Source organism: Apodemus sylvaticus, chromosome 1, assembly GCF_947179515.1.
Source record: "Apodemus sylvaticus chromosome 1, mApoSyl1.1, whole genome shotgun sequence".
Lineage (NCBI taxonomy): Eukaryota > Metazoa > Chordata > Mammalia > Rodentia > Muridae > Apodemus > Apodemus sylvaticus.
The window spans coordinates 85,886,212-85,902,902 of NC_067472.1; the positions used below are offsets into that span (position 1 = coordinate 85,886,212).

The 16,691-nt window shown below is 41.1% G+C and overlaps 1 protein-coding gene across 1 annotated transcript in view; it reads left to right on the plus strand.

Moving 5' to 3' along the window:
* Dnah3 (dynein axonemal heavy chain 3) overlaps positions 1-16,691 on the plus strand; it is a 171,495-nt gene that overhangs the window by 61,559 nt on the left and 93,245 nt on the right. Inside the window, exons 27-34 of the mRNA XM_052175029.1 lie at positions 636-750; positions 3,185-3,383; positions 6,302-6,410; positions 6,622-6,735; positions 7,481-7,657; positions 9,924-10,015; positions 11,702-11,921; positions 12,954-13,088. Coding sequence (XP_052030989.1) covers positions 636-750; positions 3,185-3,383; positions 6,302-6,410; positions 6,622-6,735; positions 7,481-7,657; positions 9,924-10,015; positions 11,702-11,921; positions 12,954-13,088 — 1,161 coding nt within the window. The remainder of the gene's footprint in view (positions 1-635; positions 751-3,184; positions 3,384-6,301; positions 6,411-6,621; positions 6,736-7,480; positions 7,658-9,923; positions 10,016-11,701; positions 11,922-12,953; positions 13,089-16,691) is intronic.

A 16,691-nucleotide genomic window follows, 5' to 3' on the forward strand; every position in this document is an offset into this window, starting at 1 on the left:
GGGTTGTTACATGCTGTATTTTGTTTTTTCCTCCTTCTGCTCCTCTCTCTCCTCCTTTTCCCCTTCCGCCTCATTTTAAGTGAGATAGTGTCTTCCTATGTAGCCTAGGCTATTCCCCTCCTGCCTTAGTTACCCAGGTGCTATGACTCATGGGTAAAGACCATAATCTCCTATTCTTTATGTCTCATTTGATCTGACACTGTATAATTCACATAAAGTAGGACTCCACCATTTCAACACAGAGTTCTGTGTTTTTGACAAGTGCATGCAATCATGTATCCACAGTTGTGTCCAAGATGAGGAACAGCTCTTCATCGCCCCAAATGCCTTTACTCCCCCACAGTTAGGTTTTCCTTACTCCAAGCATTTGCAGTGGTATATTCTGCTCTCTATATTTCTTCCTTTTCCACGGTGTTATAAAAATAAAACAGAAGAGGTAGTGTGGCCTCTTTTAATTAGCACAAGATTCGTCTTGAGGTTAAAGTATAGGGTGAGGGAAAGGATGGTTTAAGGGATGACATCTAGATCTGGCTTGGACCATTGGAGGGCGCATGATGTCAACCCTGAAGACAGGTAATGGCATTGCTGGAGGAGAATCCACTTGGACTGAATGTTTCTTCCTGTGCCCCTACCAGGACTTTCTGAAAAAGAGCAATGACCAGATCGCACAGATTGTTGAGCTGGTGAGAGGGAAGCTGAGCAGTGGGGCGAGGCTCACTCTCGGGGCCCTCACTGTCATCGATGTCCATGGTGAGAATGCAGACTCTTGACATTGCTCAGTCCAGAGATGGTGGCTGGCTGGGCACATCTCTTGGTTCTCCTAAATAGGATGATTCAAGGCTCCCCAGTCCATCTGAGAGTAAGGAGAGTACTGAGAAGAACCCAGTGCCAAAGGCTCTCCCATCACAGCCATGCACTAAGCAGAACTCTAGTCTCTGAGAGGCACTGGCTTGGGGAATGATTTCCTTCAGTTAAACATAGCTCCTGATGATAAATATTCACCAGGTGCTGAGCTGTGTGCTAAGTGTTTATATCTTTTCATTCTCACAAACATTTCCCAGGTTAAGAACCAGTTGTTAGGAGATATTGCATTTTGAAGTGGCAAAGATTCCTCCCTCTGCTTCCACGCCTTGGAAATTAGTGGTGGTGCAGGGAGAGGTAGTGAGAGACTTTGCCTTTCTGCTCTTCTTTAAACAAAAAGAAAACAGAGGAGGAAGATGAGGAGGAAGTGGGTCTCTATGTAAAATAAACCACCTCCACACCCTGACTCTATCATCACCAAGGAAACTAGGGATGGACCAGGCTGGTTGCCTAGGAACAAGGTCTTTCTTGCTCATATACCAGCTAACTAATGTGGCACATCATCTATTCCCTTGGGACTAGTACTCATTTCAGCCTGATTTTAGGCAGTGATGCCTATAAAGTCAGAGAGAGGAGGGAGAATCTGTTCCTTACAAATGGCTAACTACCTACCTGGTAGAGGTAAGGAAGGCAGACATGATTATAGCCCAGCATCTCCTTGGATGGCTAAGGACACAAACATAAACATGCATGCACACATATACATGCATTTGTATACACGCTGCAGAGTGAAGACAACTCCAAGCTGGTCCCTCATGCAGACTAGCTCAGAGACTTCAACAACTCTCATCGCATCAGCACATAAAAGCCAGTTAGTGATTTCCATAAGCCTGGGAGAGCTACTCTTCGACTTCAGGAATCATCACTATATGTAAGTTAGCTTTGAAATCCTATGAGAGGAAGAAAGAAGCCTAGAAATATATTATCTAGCTGGTTCTGAGGGCTGGAATAAAAGACACTCCCTAACCATGAATTCATGGGATACTTTCCCATTGTCCTAGGGTGTCCTAGAACCTGGATGAGGCCCCAAAGTTCATATTGGAGATGTGTGAACATTCAGGGTGACTATATTGCAAGGCCTCTGGGTCTGTCTCACCCTCACCCTCATGAGTTTCAGAATAGTTACATGAAGTCACATTTATATAATATATTTAAATGTTGGCAGTTGGCTCAGGGACTGACCTTCTCTCATGCTCACTGTTTCTCTAAACACACAGTTACATTTAGTCCTTGTCTTACTTAAGGCTTCATTGCTGTGAAGAGACCACCTCATAAAAAGGACAATATTTAATTGGTGCTGGCTTACAGTTTCAAAGGTTCAGTCCATTATCATCATGGTGGGAAGCGTGGTATTGTACAGGAAAACATGATGCTGGAGAAGAGAGTTCTACATCTTGGTCTGAAGGCAGGCAGGAAGAAACTGTCTTCTGCAAGCAGCCAAGAGAAGGGTCTCTTTCCACAGAGCATGGAAACCTCAAAGCCCCACCTCCACAGTGACACTCTTTCTTTAACAAGGTCACACTTCCTCCAATAATACCACACCTCCTAATAGTGCCACTTTCCATGGCCAAGTATATTCAAACCACCACAGTCCTCATAACCATTGCAGGTGATATAAGAGTGCCTAACTAAGATACAGAGAAATTGAGCAACTTTTTTTTTTTAAAAAGCAGTATTTGAACCTAGGTGTATCAGTTATTTTTCTCACTGCTACAACAAAATACCCGGCCAAAGCAACTGAAGAGAAGAAGTGTTTATTCTGGCAGTTTGAGGGTTCAGACCTCCATGGTGGGGAACATACAGCAGCAGGAATGTGTAGCATTTGGCCACACTACCTCCATATCCAAGAAGAAAATAGCAGCAAACACTGGTGCTGAGCTAGAGTTCTCCTTTTTGTTAAAATGCAGTCCAGAACAGGACTCATTCCAGGGAATAGTATCATTCATATTTAGAGTGAGTCTTCTCACTTCAGTTAACCTAGATAATCTTTTTAGGCATGCCCAGAAACTTGGTAATTCTAGACCCAGTTAACAGTCAGTATTAACCACTATACCAGGCAATCTGATTTTAGAATGTATACATTCAGTACCTCTACTACCTGAGAAAAGGCAGCTCAGCCTTGTTTAGAAAAACAAAGTCCAGCTTGTGAAAGCTCCTACTACCTGCAGGCTGGAAGTAGGCCAGAAAGATGTTGGAACCTGAAATAGTGTGGAGACTGGGAACCTTGATAGCATCTTCATCTAACTGAGAAGTCTATGGGGAAAAATAATTCTGATGACTCCATGTGTGTATGTGTGTGTTTCTCTGCATGTTGTCCCATTAGCTCGTGATGTGGTGGCCAAACTGGAGCAAGATCATATCAACAGTCTAAATGACTTCCAGTGGATTTCACAGCTACGATACTATTGGACAGAAAGCAATGTTCATGTGCAAATGATAACCACAGAAGCCTTGTATGGCTATGAGTACCTGGGAAACTCTCCCCGCCTGGTGATCACTCCTCTCACAGACCGCTGCTACAGGTAAACCCTGGAATACCAAGCAAAAAGGACAATGCGAAAATTCAGACAGGAAAGGCACTGACTGGGCAGGAAGGTTGTGGTATCTTGGGTTCCTTATTCTCTTGGTTTCAAATTTACATTTCAGAAGTTTTCCTTTAGTTGTTAGCACCAACTACAAAAGTATATGGAACTGGCTGGAAATGGCAACCCAGTGGGAATCCCAATATCTAATGTATTGGAACCAGTTAGCAGAGCATTGGTATGTGAGTGAGATAATCACATGGTGCTTAAGGTCAGCAATAACAAAACTCAAGATGGTGCCTAGAGAGTCTGTGGCCATGGGATAGACCACAAAGGTCACAGACAAGCAAGGCTAAGGATGTGGCTATGAGGGAGAGAGTTAGACTAGCGAGTAGGCTAGCCTGGATTCCAGTCCCAGTACTGCAAGAAAATAAAACCAATAACCCCAGGCAGGGCATCTCTGGGCTCTGCATCCAGTCCAATGGAGAAAAGTGGATTCTCTTAGCCAGTGCTTGGCCACTTTCCTTTCTTTTTTTTAAATATTTTTATTTTCTATATTCTTTGTTTACATTCCAAATGATTTCCCTTTTCCCAGATCCCCCCTCCCCATATGTCCCATAAACCTTCTTCTCTCCATCCCTTCTCCAATCACCTCCCTCCTTTTTCTCTGTCCTTATATTCCCTTCCAATGCTAGATCAATCCTTTCCAGGATCAGGACCCTCTCCATACTTCTTCAGGGGAGTCATTTGTTATGCGATTTGTGCCTTGGGTATTCAGGGCTTCTGGGCTAATTAATATCCACTTATCAGATATTGCATTCCATGTGTATTCTTTTGTGATTGGGTTACCTCACTTAGGATGATATTTTCCAGATCAAACCATTTGCCTAAAAATTTTGTGAATTCATTGTTTCTAATTGCTGAGTAGTATTCCATTGTGTAAATATACCACATTTTCTGTATCCATTCCTCCATTGAGGGGCATCTGGGTTCTTTCCAGCTTCTGGCTATTATAAATAAGGCTGCTATGAACATAGTGGAGCATGTGTCTTTATTGCATGCTGGGGAATCCTTGGGGTATGTGCCCAGGGCCACTTTCCTTTCAATTCCTAATATTTGGTCCCTGGGTTTGTTAAGCTTTCAATGTTTGTTATTAATGCTTAGATTTTCTTAGCTTTTGTATTTTTCCTTATAGTACAAATTACAGACTATTACTTCAAAGTATTATTCTTTAAGATTCTTTAAAATTTCTCAATCATGTGTTTTCTTTTTATTAGCTTGTATTAATTATAGAATTCAATAAGTTTTGTTATATTTTCATAGAAGAATATTTTGTATTTATGAGCAGCTTTTCTTGTCTCTCCAACAACCTCTCTGATCCCTCTCTCTCTCTTCTTCCTTAGTCCCTTTTCTACTTAAATGTCTAAATTACACACACAGGAGAAAACATGGTATTTGTTTTCTCTGAATCTGGTTTATATTGCATAACATGATAGTTTCAAGTTCCTTCCATTTTTCTACCAATAGCAAAACTTCATTCTTACTTAGAGCTAAATAAAATTCTGTTTTGCTATACTTATTACTTATTATTTATCTACTCATCTATTGATAGACACCAAGGCTGATTTCTAACTTTGTTCTATAAATAGTATCATGGTAAACATGGATGTACAAATATCTCTGGGGCATACTGGCTTCAATTCCTTCAAGTGTATGGCAGCATACAGAAGAGTAGTTCTGTGGTTTATCATACAGCAGTACTCTCAGATTTTATACTAATTTACAGAGCGATTGCACTGATTTTACATTTTCTACCAATAGTGTATGAATGCTAAATTCCCCTGTCCTTCTTCAGCAGTTCCTGCTAGTATCTGTTATTTGTGTTTCTTGATGACAGTCATTCTGATTTGAGTGAATCCAGTGTAGTTTCCATGTCGACTTCCTTGATGACTAAAGACACTTATCCTGCCCCGCCTCTTTGACACTTGTACCTATTTTGAGAACTGAGTACTGTCCATTCATTTGTCTGTTTATTATCAATCCCCTGATTTCTGTGATTTGTTGTTTAATCCATCACTCACTTATTCTGCTCATCATCCAAAAATTTCCTTTTGGAGATACATTCTATTGCACAGCCTTCAGATCTTCAACATATTATAAATGACACAGATGGCAGAGTGATTATGACAGTAGAACAAAGTCCATCTGACCTAACCATTCATATACCCCCTTGTACTGGGAACAGTTATAATCTACTCATTCATCAAGCATCCTGACCACCATGCACTATTATTAGCTCAGTCATGAAGAATAGTCATGTGTTGATGGTCCTTTTGCACTATGCATGACATCAGCCCACCCCAAATCTAATTAGAGCTGTGGAAACAAGTTGAGAAAATAACAAGTTACTGTGGTACTGGAGTTACAGGGATTTATACCAAGGACTTTGGGATCAGTTTCCACATCATTCACTTCTAACACCTGTCTTGCACCTGCCTGGCACTGTGTTCTTTCCACTGAGGATATGAACTAAATTAAAATGTGGTTCCTAAGCTCGGGTCACAACCCAGTGAGATGCATACCATCCATTGTGTCTTCACTGCATCCGTGTTGATGAGCTTTGGAATGTAGGATTGAAGTGTTTTTCATTTCTATTTGGTTCATTCAGATCCAAGTATTACATTATTCATTCTTTCTTTCTTTCAGGCATCTGTGTGTAGGTGCCCCCGGCATGCACCAAGCACTGTGTGAGGCTCAGAGATCACAATGTTGAAACAAACCAATTTCTTACAAAGATGATGCATTGATCATACAATTGAAGGGGACATCTAACTTTTTGCAGAATTCTAAATAAACAAAACCCAGTTTCTTGTGTCTCAGGACTTATACACTAAGTTGCTGCATTTTTTTCCTTTCAGGACCCTAATGGGAGCTTTGAAACTGAACCTTGGAGGTGCTCCAGAGGGTCCAGCTGGGACAGGCAAGACAGAGACCACCAAAGATCTGGCTAAAGCTTTGGCCAAGCAGGTATGGAAGTCCCCACCCCGTGTCTCTACCCCTTTCTTCCTACCACTCCACTCTCTGGACCCCAAGAGTACAAAATTCAAGGTGATTTTGCTTAACAGGCAAAGTGGGATGCCAGTTCATTTGGTATAATGAAAGAGGAACCTTGATCCTGGCTTCTGGTTCTGGTTACTTAGCTATGAAGAAACTAATCCTGACTCTTCCCTCTTTCTAGTGTGTGGTCTTCAATTGTTCTGATGGTTTGGATTACAAAGCCATGGGGAAGTTCTTCAAGGGACTGGCCCAAGCTGGAGCATGGGCCTGTTTTGATGAATTCAACAGGATTGAGGTAACACTCCTTCTAGAGGACATGGCAGAGGGGTTGAACATGAAGGGGACTTTTTCTGGGCTCTCAGCTTTTAGAAATGAAGTCTGTGTCTTCTATATGGCCCTTGCAAGGAGTTGGTACTTAATACACTATAAAGAGCCACAAGAGCCACAAGGAGAGACATAATGTGTATTTTAAACACACCCAACCTTCCTATCATATTCATCCATTCACTGACTTATTCAGAAGTTATCTGGGGCTAGTGCATATCAATAATTGCATGAGTTCATGAGGCAAAGATGAGTAAGAAATTATCTTGTTTCTTAGATAGTTTCAACCCAATAAGAGGAATGAAAATCAAACAAAATATGATGGAAGTCTAAAGTAGTGGTTTAAAAAAAAGTATCACAAAAGAGTGGGTAATTTATTCTATTTAGATAGAGAATTAAATTCAGAAACATAAGCATGAATTTTCAACTGGTGGATGCTGGCACCACACACACACACACACACACACACACACACACACAGAGAGAGAGAGAGAGAGAGAGAGAGAGAGAGAGAGAGAGAGACAGAGACAGAGAGAGAGAGACAGAGAGACACAGAGAGACAGAGGAGAGAAGTTTTCCTTTTCTGTACCAAAGCCCTAATTCCTGATCCTCATTTAGAGCATAAAGCTCTAGTTCTCAGGTAGTTGAGGTTTTTTTCCTTGCTGAGAGGGGGGCACACTGTCAGAGCACACCTTAGTTTGGCATTCTCTCCACAGGTGGAAGTACTGTCAGTGGTAGCCCAACAAATCCTTAGCATCCAACAAGCCATTATCCGGAAGCTAAAGATGTTCATTTTTGAAGGCACTGAGCTCTCACTGAACCCAACCTGTGCTGTCTTTATCACCATGAACCCTGGGTATGCTGGCAGGGCTGAGTTACCAGATAACCTCAAGGTAAATGTTGGCATTGATTTATATAGCATAGATATATTTACAATATAGAAATTCCTAGATGTATGCCCCTGAAGATCTCATAGGTAGTCCAATAGTAGAAATGGCTAATATTTCTTAGCTATGAACTGGGTGAAAGATTAGTGTAATGACAATGTTGCTAAAATACTTGGTCCCAGACCACATTCCAAACAAGGTCTCCCAGTGAGGAGGAATAAATACATAAACATGAATATCAGCAAGTGAATAGCAGTGAAGCTGTAGCAACAGTCAGCCTTTCAATTATCTCCAGAGGTCAGACCAACAAAGTAAAGAGACTTAAGCTAGCCATGGTAAAGATGGGTGAATGCTAAGGCAGCAGCCACCTCTTATCATTAACCTTACTGTTGCTGAGAAGGAGCTGTTACATTTCATTGTTTTTTTTCCAGGAGAGGATAGAAATTTAACACTGTTAAATCCTGGCTTATGGCAAAAGATCTTCTAATGAAAGAACACCAAATTTCACTGCAGAGAATTCTGGCAAACCTAGAGCAACCCATACCCATCAACCCCCTTTATTACTAAACTGGTAAAGCCTAAGTCATTTCCTTTAGAAAACATGCTGTTCTGGCCCTGTACAGCAAAAGCAAGAGTATGTGTACCCAGTGCTTATTGCTTATCTGTCCTGAGCTACAGCTACTGTAACATCTACAAGCCCTGTTGCTAGTAGAAGGAGAGTGCTTCAGAAGGAGAAAAAAGAAAGGTAAACAGGCTTTCTTCAAGGGGAGATGGACCTAGATGGTCTTGGGATGCTGCTTTCATCGAGGCACAAACCCAAGGGATATAAGACAGTTAGGTCTTCTATGGAAAGAATGTTTCCTACTCGATGACTTGAAAAGAGTGACCAGAGAGAGAGACTTCTAGGACTAGAATTGTTACATCTCTTAGATGGAAGTGATAAGAAAGATGTGGCCCTCAGCACAGACTTTAGTACATGTTGCTCTATCTGCTAGAAGTGCATTATGATTAGATTCCAGGAAATCTTATTCAGACAACTTTTCTCTGAGTGGAAAATGATCAAGATCTATCTAGCACTCCTAGTTAGTTGACTTCCTTGTTTGCTTTCTGTTGCTGTTATAGAACATTGAGCAAAGCAGCTTGTGGGAGGAGAGTGCTCACTAGGCTCATACCTCCAAGTCATGGTTCATCTTTGAGGGAAGCTGGGGCAGAACTCAAACAAGAACCTAGAGGCAGGAACTGAAGCAGAAACAATTGGAAAAATACTACTTACTAGTTTCCCTGGCTTACTCAGCTACCTTTCTTATACATCTCAGGCTAGGGATAGCACTCTCACAGTGAGCTGGGCCCTTTCATGTAGATCAAAAATCAAGAAAATGCCTCCACAGACATGCCCACAAGGCCAATCTGATAGAGGCAATTCTTGAGAGATTCCCCTTTACCAAGGTCTGTCTAGGTTAGCTGACATATGCTAGTGAGTATCAAAGTAGAATTTGGACCTCCATTTCTCTTTTTTATACCTAGTTGTTGTAACCACTCTTTGCACTAATCTTAGCCAATAGCCATGTTAGACTTACACAAGAAACTTACATGAGACAGACATTATAGGAAGTAGTAAGCAATGCTATGAAGAAATCTGAGTTAGTCCTGGTTCTCCAGCTAATTAACTGTAATAATCATGCTTGTCCCTTTTCCTCTAAGTTCTAAGACAATAATAGAGAAGCTGATATTTATTGGTTACTAACTATGAGCCACATTTGTTTGTGAATACTTCACTGATACTATATCATTTATTCTCAGGATATTTCTATGAAGAGCTAAAGCTATTAGTTCATTTTGGCAAGAAAAGACTGAAATTTAGGATTCTATAACTTGCCCAAACTGGTCTGCATCAGAACAGAAATCAAATCAGATCTTGCTTAATTTCAGAATTCTTGTGTTTTGGTCTTAGATTCTTAAATCTGTTATTCTACTGAATTCTAGAAAGTTGACTGATGCTATAAGATGTTCTCATTTAGCAAAGAGTGAAACATAGTTGTAAAAACAGCATCTAGAGCCTTCCATACATCAATGTTATCCAATGTGATAGCATTTAACTTGGTCAAAGTCAACACAGAGGTTATCTGAGCTAATTTGTCTTCTGGCTCTTCTTCCCTTGATTGTCACTGGGTTTACTGGATGATCACATGACTTCTGTCTTCCCTCTGTAGATGTGTCTTCCCTAAGTATTTATCTTGTATGTTCTTGTTCTAATCAATTATTTCTTTTCCAGGCCTTATTCCGAACAGTAGCCATGATGGTGCCAGATTATGCTCTTATTGGAGAAATATCCCTCTATTCTATGGGCTTTCTGGACTCCAGGAGGTATGTAACATTTGTTTTCCAAAATATCTTGAGTCCAAGATAATCCTAAAGAGCAACGTTTTTCATGTGTGGTAGATTTGAGGTAGATCATTGGGAAAAAAGAATTAAAACTCAAGAAACTTTATTCTAGCTGTTTTGAGAACATAAGGCCTTGGCTTTACTCCTAACTCCATTCCTGAAAAAAGGCTCAGATACCCATGAAAGGGGTTCTTCTCTCTTGTATATACTATTAAAAACACTGTTAAAAACTGTAGTCATTCATATCTTTCTTGCCCCTCATGCTAACACATCTACTCCCATATTACTAAATGGCTTAAAACAAGAATATAAAACATAAAATTATTCCAAAGCTGCAGAGAGAAATTTAGTATTATTTAATTAATTAAACAATTTCATTAAATGCTAGTAATATGACATTTATTGACTCCAATTAATAGGGTTATTTCTGATTCAAGCATCTTCCAGTTTTCCAAGGCACTCAGTGTTCATTGTCTTTATGTGTGCAAATTTATACTCCCAACAGCACACACCAAGAGCTATGAAACATTATAAAATGGCTTATATTGGCCCAACCCAAGTTTTACATTTTTTATTATTGTTGTTGTTTACCTTGTCTTTCCCTCGATTTTGTTGTTGTAATAAATATCTCTTCATTTATTTTTCATACAGAGTGAATAGGTGTTTATTTTTGTAGCCTAAGAATTTTTCACAGAATATATCACCCTTCCTTGGAAAATGGCCCAAGCTATAGGTTTATATTGTCCCTATGATAGACCTGGATCACATTGGTTTGACTATTCAGTTCACCATCTACCTAATGCTAAGCCCTGTTCTACATACAGTGTGAACACGTCTTTGTTTTTAAAAATGCATCCATTTTCTAAAGATAATTGTCACAAGGGCAACGTGCCTAACTATATTAGTCAGGGTAACCCTGATGTCCAAATCCCAGTATCAGAGTATGAAAAATATTTGATTTGCACTGCTTCAAATATTGTAAATGGATATTTCTGATCAGGAGCATTGCTCCTCACTGGGAAAATCCAGAAACCGGGATTCTTAAAGCATGGGTACAGCACATGGCCTGGGATGTCTCAGGGAGAATGTTTTGATGGATCAGCCTGGATCTAACACGTCACTTGTTCACCCAGCACTGTCTAGAACACATTAGTATGGTCTCCTCTAACTGTACATAATCTGAGAAATGTGGTTCTCAGATGTGTGTCCAGAAAGACCAAGAAGTAGACACACATACACATGAGGATATGTACGTACTATGATATATATATATCATATATATATGATATATATATATATATATATATATATATATATATACAACACTTTTAAATTAGCATCCTTGTATTAAAATATCAAGCAATAGGGTGATGTCGCAGAAGTGGAGAAGGTAAATGTCCACCAGTAAAACTTACTTTTGCTCTTTAATGATTGACACAGTTAATAGTTTGATTCATTATTTCAAGCTTGTGTATGTCTGTACATACACACACACACAGAGCACATAATATGACTTCATTTAGAATGTACGTTAGATAGATATGCTTGCTCTCTTTCATCCTATCTTGGAAAGAGAATTTGTTCATTATGGAAATTCTGGTAAAAGACTTGCTCACTATGTCTATGGACAAGGGTTGTTTCTGACGTCATGTCTTTGCCCTTGTACAGTCTTGCCCAGAAGATTGTCGCCACCTACCGCCTGTGCTCTGAGCAACTGTCATCCCAGCATCATTATGACTATGGCATGCGGGCTGTCAAGTCTGTGCTCACAGCTGCAGGCAATCTGAAGCTTAAGTACCCTGAGGAGAATGAGAGTGTTCTGCTACTCCGGGCCTTGCTTGATGTCAACCTGGCCAAGTTTCTGGCTCAAGATGTACCCCTGTTTCAGGTATGCTGTCTTGGGGCCTTGGCCAAGGACTCAGGCTCACCAGAGAATAAGCTATTTTCTTCAGCACCTCCTCACATCTTTCTCCTCTTGGCACCCTTCCTCATCCTAGCCATCCCACCTTTGATCATGTGTGTGTGTCAGTGCATGCAGGGACTCAGGTTAATCTCACCTAGCATTGTCTATTGTTCTCCTTTATTTTTTAAAGATAAATTCTCATTATTTATCTCTGGATGGCCTAGAACTTGCTGTGTAGAACATGCTAGCCTCAGTCTCACAAAGATCTGCCTGCCTCTGCCTCCCAAGTGCTGGGATTCAAGGCACAAGCCACCATGGGTCACCTTCTGCCTCTTTTCGTTGTTATTGAGATCCTGTTTTGCACTGAACCTGGAGCTAACCAAATCAGCTACAATGTCTGGACAGTAAGCTCCAAGACCCCACCAGCCTCTGCCTTCCTAGAGCTGGGATTACTGGTACATGTCACCACCTTTAACTTTTTGTATGAGTGTTCAGGATCCAAATAAGGCCCTAATGCTTGCACAACCAGCAGTTTAATGATCTCGTCTTCCCTAACATACCCTTTGCCCACCCCCTTCATGTTAATAATAGTAAAAAAGCAAAAAGCCATATTTAGGTCCAAGTTTTAATAAAAAAAATTCTCTGTTTGCCTTAGATCTGGGCCATGATTTTTATCTAAATGGAATTGGTTTATTTTATAACTAACTTAAGGCCTATCTTCTTTATCAGGCTGAGTGCCGTATAGACAGGAATTGCCCATCTCATTAGTTTGTGGCACGACCAGAAAACAACACTGTGGACCTGTTAAATCTCTTCTGGCTTCTAAAGCTATTTGGGGGGGATATCATGGTTTAAAGACTTGGCATTTGTGATTTTCAGCCCAGGAAGAAAATAAGTGTTCCAAATTTTCTGATATTTCTTCTGTTTATAGATCTCCTTTTAAGAGAAGGTGAGCTAACCTAACAGGTATCTCATCCCCCACCCTGTCCCCATTTCTCTTGAATTCTTGTATTACAGGGAATTATCTCAGATCTGTTTCCTGGAGTTGTTCTTCCAAAGCCAGACTACGAAGTTTTCCTGGAAGCGTTGAACAATAACATCAGAAATATGAAGCTGCAGCCAGTGCCCTGGTTCATTGGGAAGATTATCCAGGTTAGTTTTCTCTGCCCATGGGGCATGTACCTACTGTGTGCTGGAGTCAGGAGATCAAAAGACCTAGGGCAGATGTGAGCTGGACTAACAGCAACCATCAAAGCCTGAGCAGCAAGGGAGCTAAAAGACCCACTTGATGGCTTATCATGACATCAGTCTTTGCTTCTACAAGGCAAAGTGTACGACCCAACATTTAACCTAGGCATGAGATGGAATCATGTGTAATACCCAGGGAGATACATTTGTAATCTCAAAACAGTAACAACAACAAAGCAAAATAAGATAAATACCAGCGCTTTTCCTATGGCCACCTTTCTTGGGAAAAACTGTGTGGTTACACTGAGCTTTTCTGACAGAAAGCACAACTCTGTACAGTCTGACCTTACAGAGCACCCATAAAGCTTCATGCTAGTTGGAGTGTTTCCCTTCTGGGACTTAGAGTAAATAAATTCAATGAACTGTGGCACACTCAGATCAGAGTCACATAGAGTCACAGAGACTCATAAATACCAACTAATGTAGATCTCAGAAAAGCAGTGAAGTTCAGAGAGGACTAGATTTGGGATGGGTGTAGACCCAGGTTCAAATCTCACTCCTGTAAGATCCTTCTGTGAGATCTAAGGCAAATTAGTTCACCTCTCCAGGCCTCGGCTTCCTCAGCTGTACAATGAAAGGAGAAGAAGCTTGCTTACAGAGTGATTTCTGAGAGAGCCCGCATTCGTAGAAAGCATGAGACAGTGCATGGTGCTATATTTGTGTCAGCTCAGTCACCACAAGCTTTCGCAGCATTTTTTATTTCTCAAAGTTATGATGTCAATTGAAGCAAAGGTCAAGGTAGGACCCAGGCCTTCAGACTCTGAGGTCAGACTGACTTGCACCACTAATTTTTCTCCCCAGTAAATCTCCAGGTGAACCTATTTTTTTTTTACATATTTCATTTAACTTGATATTGAATCTGGCTTTCTTTTTTAAATTTTATATATGGCCTATCCTAACTAAGTATGTGCTTTCATTTCTTATATTTTATTGTGAAATATTTTAAACTTCAAAAAAGTGGAAAGAGTTATGAATAAATATTCCCTATCCATCTAGATTTTACAATGAACATTTGTCATTTTGTTTTATTACTTTCTCATCCATTATCATCAATCCATCTACCCAAGCACATATCCACTCATCCAGCCATCCACCTATCCCACCATATATCCACTTACCTGTCAATCTATCCATCCACTAATCTTGCTTTTAAAGTATTTCAAAGTATTTGCAGACATACAGGCAAATGTTGATGTATTTTAGTGCTCATTCTAAAAAATAAATTATATCTTCAAAAACAAGATATCCAGAATTACTTGCCTTTTTTGCATCTTGACATCTTCACCGCCATTTTCTGGAAGCCTGGAGGCTACCCAGTCAGGGATGCCTTCTGTCTTGTTTTCACCTCTAGTCACTATAAATGTCTCTCAAACATGCTTGAGCATAAAGCTTTCTTGATGGCTGGGAATTTACCATTTTGTCCTTTCTTTGTCCACACTACCAAGAGCAGTGCCTGGCATGCAGAAGACACTCAATAAATATTTGCCAGTCTATATTTTGCTCTCCCTCTACCACCCCCGTAATCATTGCATTCCTTAGTTCTCATCACTCACTTCCTAAGTGAAAAAATAATGAGAACTTGACTTTTAAAATAAAAAGCTTCACATGTCACTTTTCTCTGAGGGACTCACAGTCTAAAGGGAATTTTTTCACATAAGTAAAAATAACTGGAGTATTTTTATTTTAAATCTAATGAGCTGCTAGTTACAGGGAAAATATTTTTTAAATGGGTGTTTATGAAAACTGCTGTCAATACATGAATTAGTTCCTTTTCTGTTGCAACTGGTCGAAGGAGCTTATGGGGCTTACCAGTTCCTGGTGGGTGAGGGTCTATCATGGCAGGGATTTACAGCAGCAGACAGCAGGCCTAGCAACAGGACAAGGGAGCAGAGAGCTCACGTCTCAGCCATTGGCACTAAGAGTCTAACCTCTCAAAGCCACCCCAGCTGACAGACTTTCTCCAGTAAGGTCACACTTAAAATCTCCCCTATCAACAACATCAACTGAGAACCAAGTGTTTAAATGCCTTAGTCTATTGAGGATGTTCTCGTTCAAACAACTATAGTACTTATGGGTAGGGGCTGAAATTACATGGAATCTTATTGATATGTTAGAGCCTGGCTCTGGAAATAGTTTTCCTCACCTAAAAGCTCCAGTCAGGTCAGAACAATACATAGACCTCTAATAGCAAATGTGGGTTGCCTTCATCTGTTTAAAGGTAAATGCCATATCTAATAAATTATGAATATGATCAAAAGACGAGAAAGAGCTAGGCAGCGGCAGCAGCGGCAGCTGTGCAGCAGTGGCTGGTCCAGCTGAAGGGCCATCAGCAGTGGAACCAAGGCGACACAGGGTCCAGTTAGCCCCTGCGTCCATGACCACTGACCTTCGCTGACCAGCCGGGCTGCAAGCAGCTGCGGTTTTGCGGCGCCTTTCGCTGCACGAAAGCCACTTCAGAACTCCGCCTCCCGCCAGTCAGGAGAGGCTCACCTCCATCTTGGTTTCGGACTCCAGAGAGATCAGACAGACTGAGATCAGCCTGGGCGGCAGCACCACATCTCCAGATCCTGCAAGAGGCTAGAGGGGCTTCCCGGCAGCCAGCTGGGAGAAGTCGGTGTGCTCCGGTGAATCCAGCGGGCCCCAGCGGAAGCCTTCGGGTGCCTGCTTCGGGATCTGAACAGCCTGGGCAGCAGCATCCTGTCTACAGGCAGTACAGGAGGTAAGCTGTGCACCAGAGGCCAACTGGGAAGGGGCAGCTTGCACTGGTGAGTCCAGCACTGACAAGTCAAACTAACACCAGTGAGAACTAGATGGCAAAAGGCAAACGCAGGAACGTCACTAACAGAAATCAAGGCAATATGGCAACATCTGAACCCAATTCTCCTCTACCAACATGTCCTGGATGCCCCATCACACCAGTAAAACAAGATTTGGATTTAAAATCACTGGTCATGATGCTGGTACAGGAACACATGAAGGACGTACATAAAGAAATTCAGGAGAAAATGGATCAAAAGTTAGAAGCCCTTGCAAGGGAAACACAAAAATCATTGAAAGAAATCCAGGAGAATACAAAAACCAACAATGCCTTTAATCCCAGCACTTGGGAGGCAGAGGCAGAGGCAGGTGGATTTTTGAGTTTGAGGCCAGGCTGGTCTACAGAGTGAGTTCCAGGACAGCCAGTACTACACAGAGAAACCCTGTCTCGAAAAACCAAATAAAATAAAATAAAATAAAATAAAATAAAATAAAATAAAATAAAATAAAATAAAAAAGACCTGAGTTCCTAGCACGGGAATCAGGTGGCTCACAACCCTTTACAACTCTAGCTTTGGGGATATCCAGTGCCTTCTCCTGGCCTCCATGAGCCTGTCTTATGTGCACATCATCTCTCTCTCTCTCTCTCTCTCTCTCTCTCTCTCTCTCTCACACACACACACACACACACACACACACAGAGAGAGAGAGAGAGAGAGAGAGAGAGAGAGAGAGAGAGAGAATTTTTAA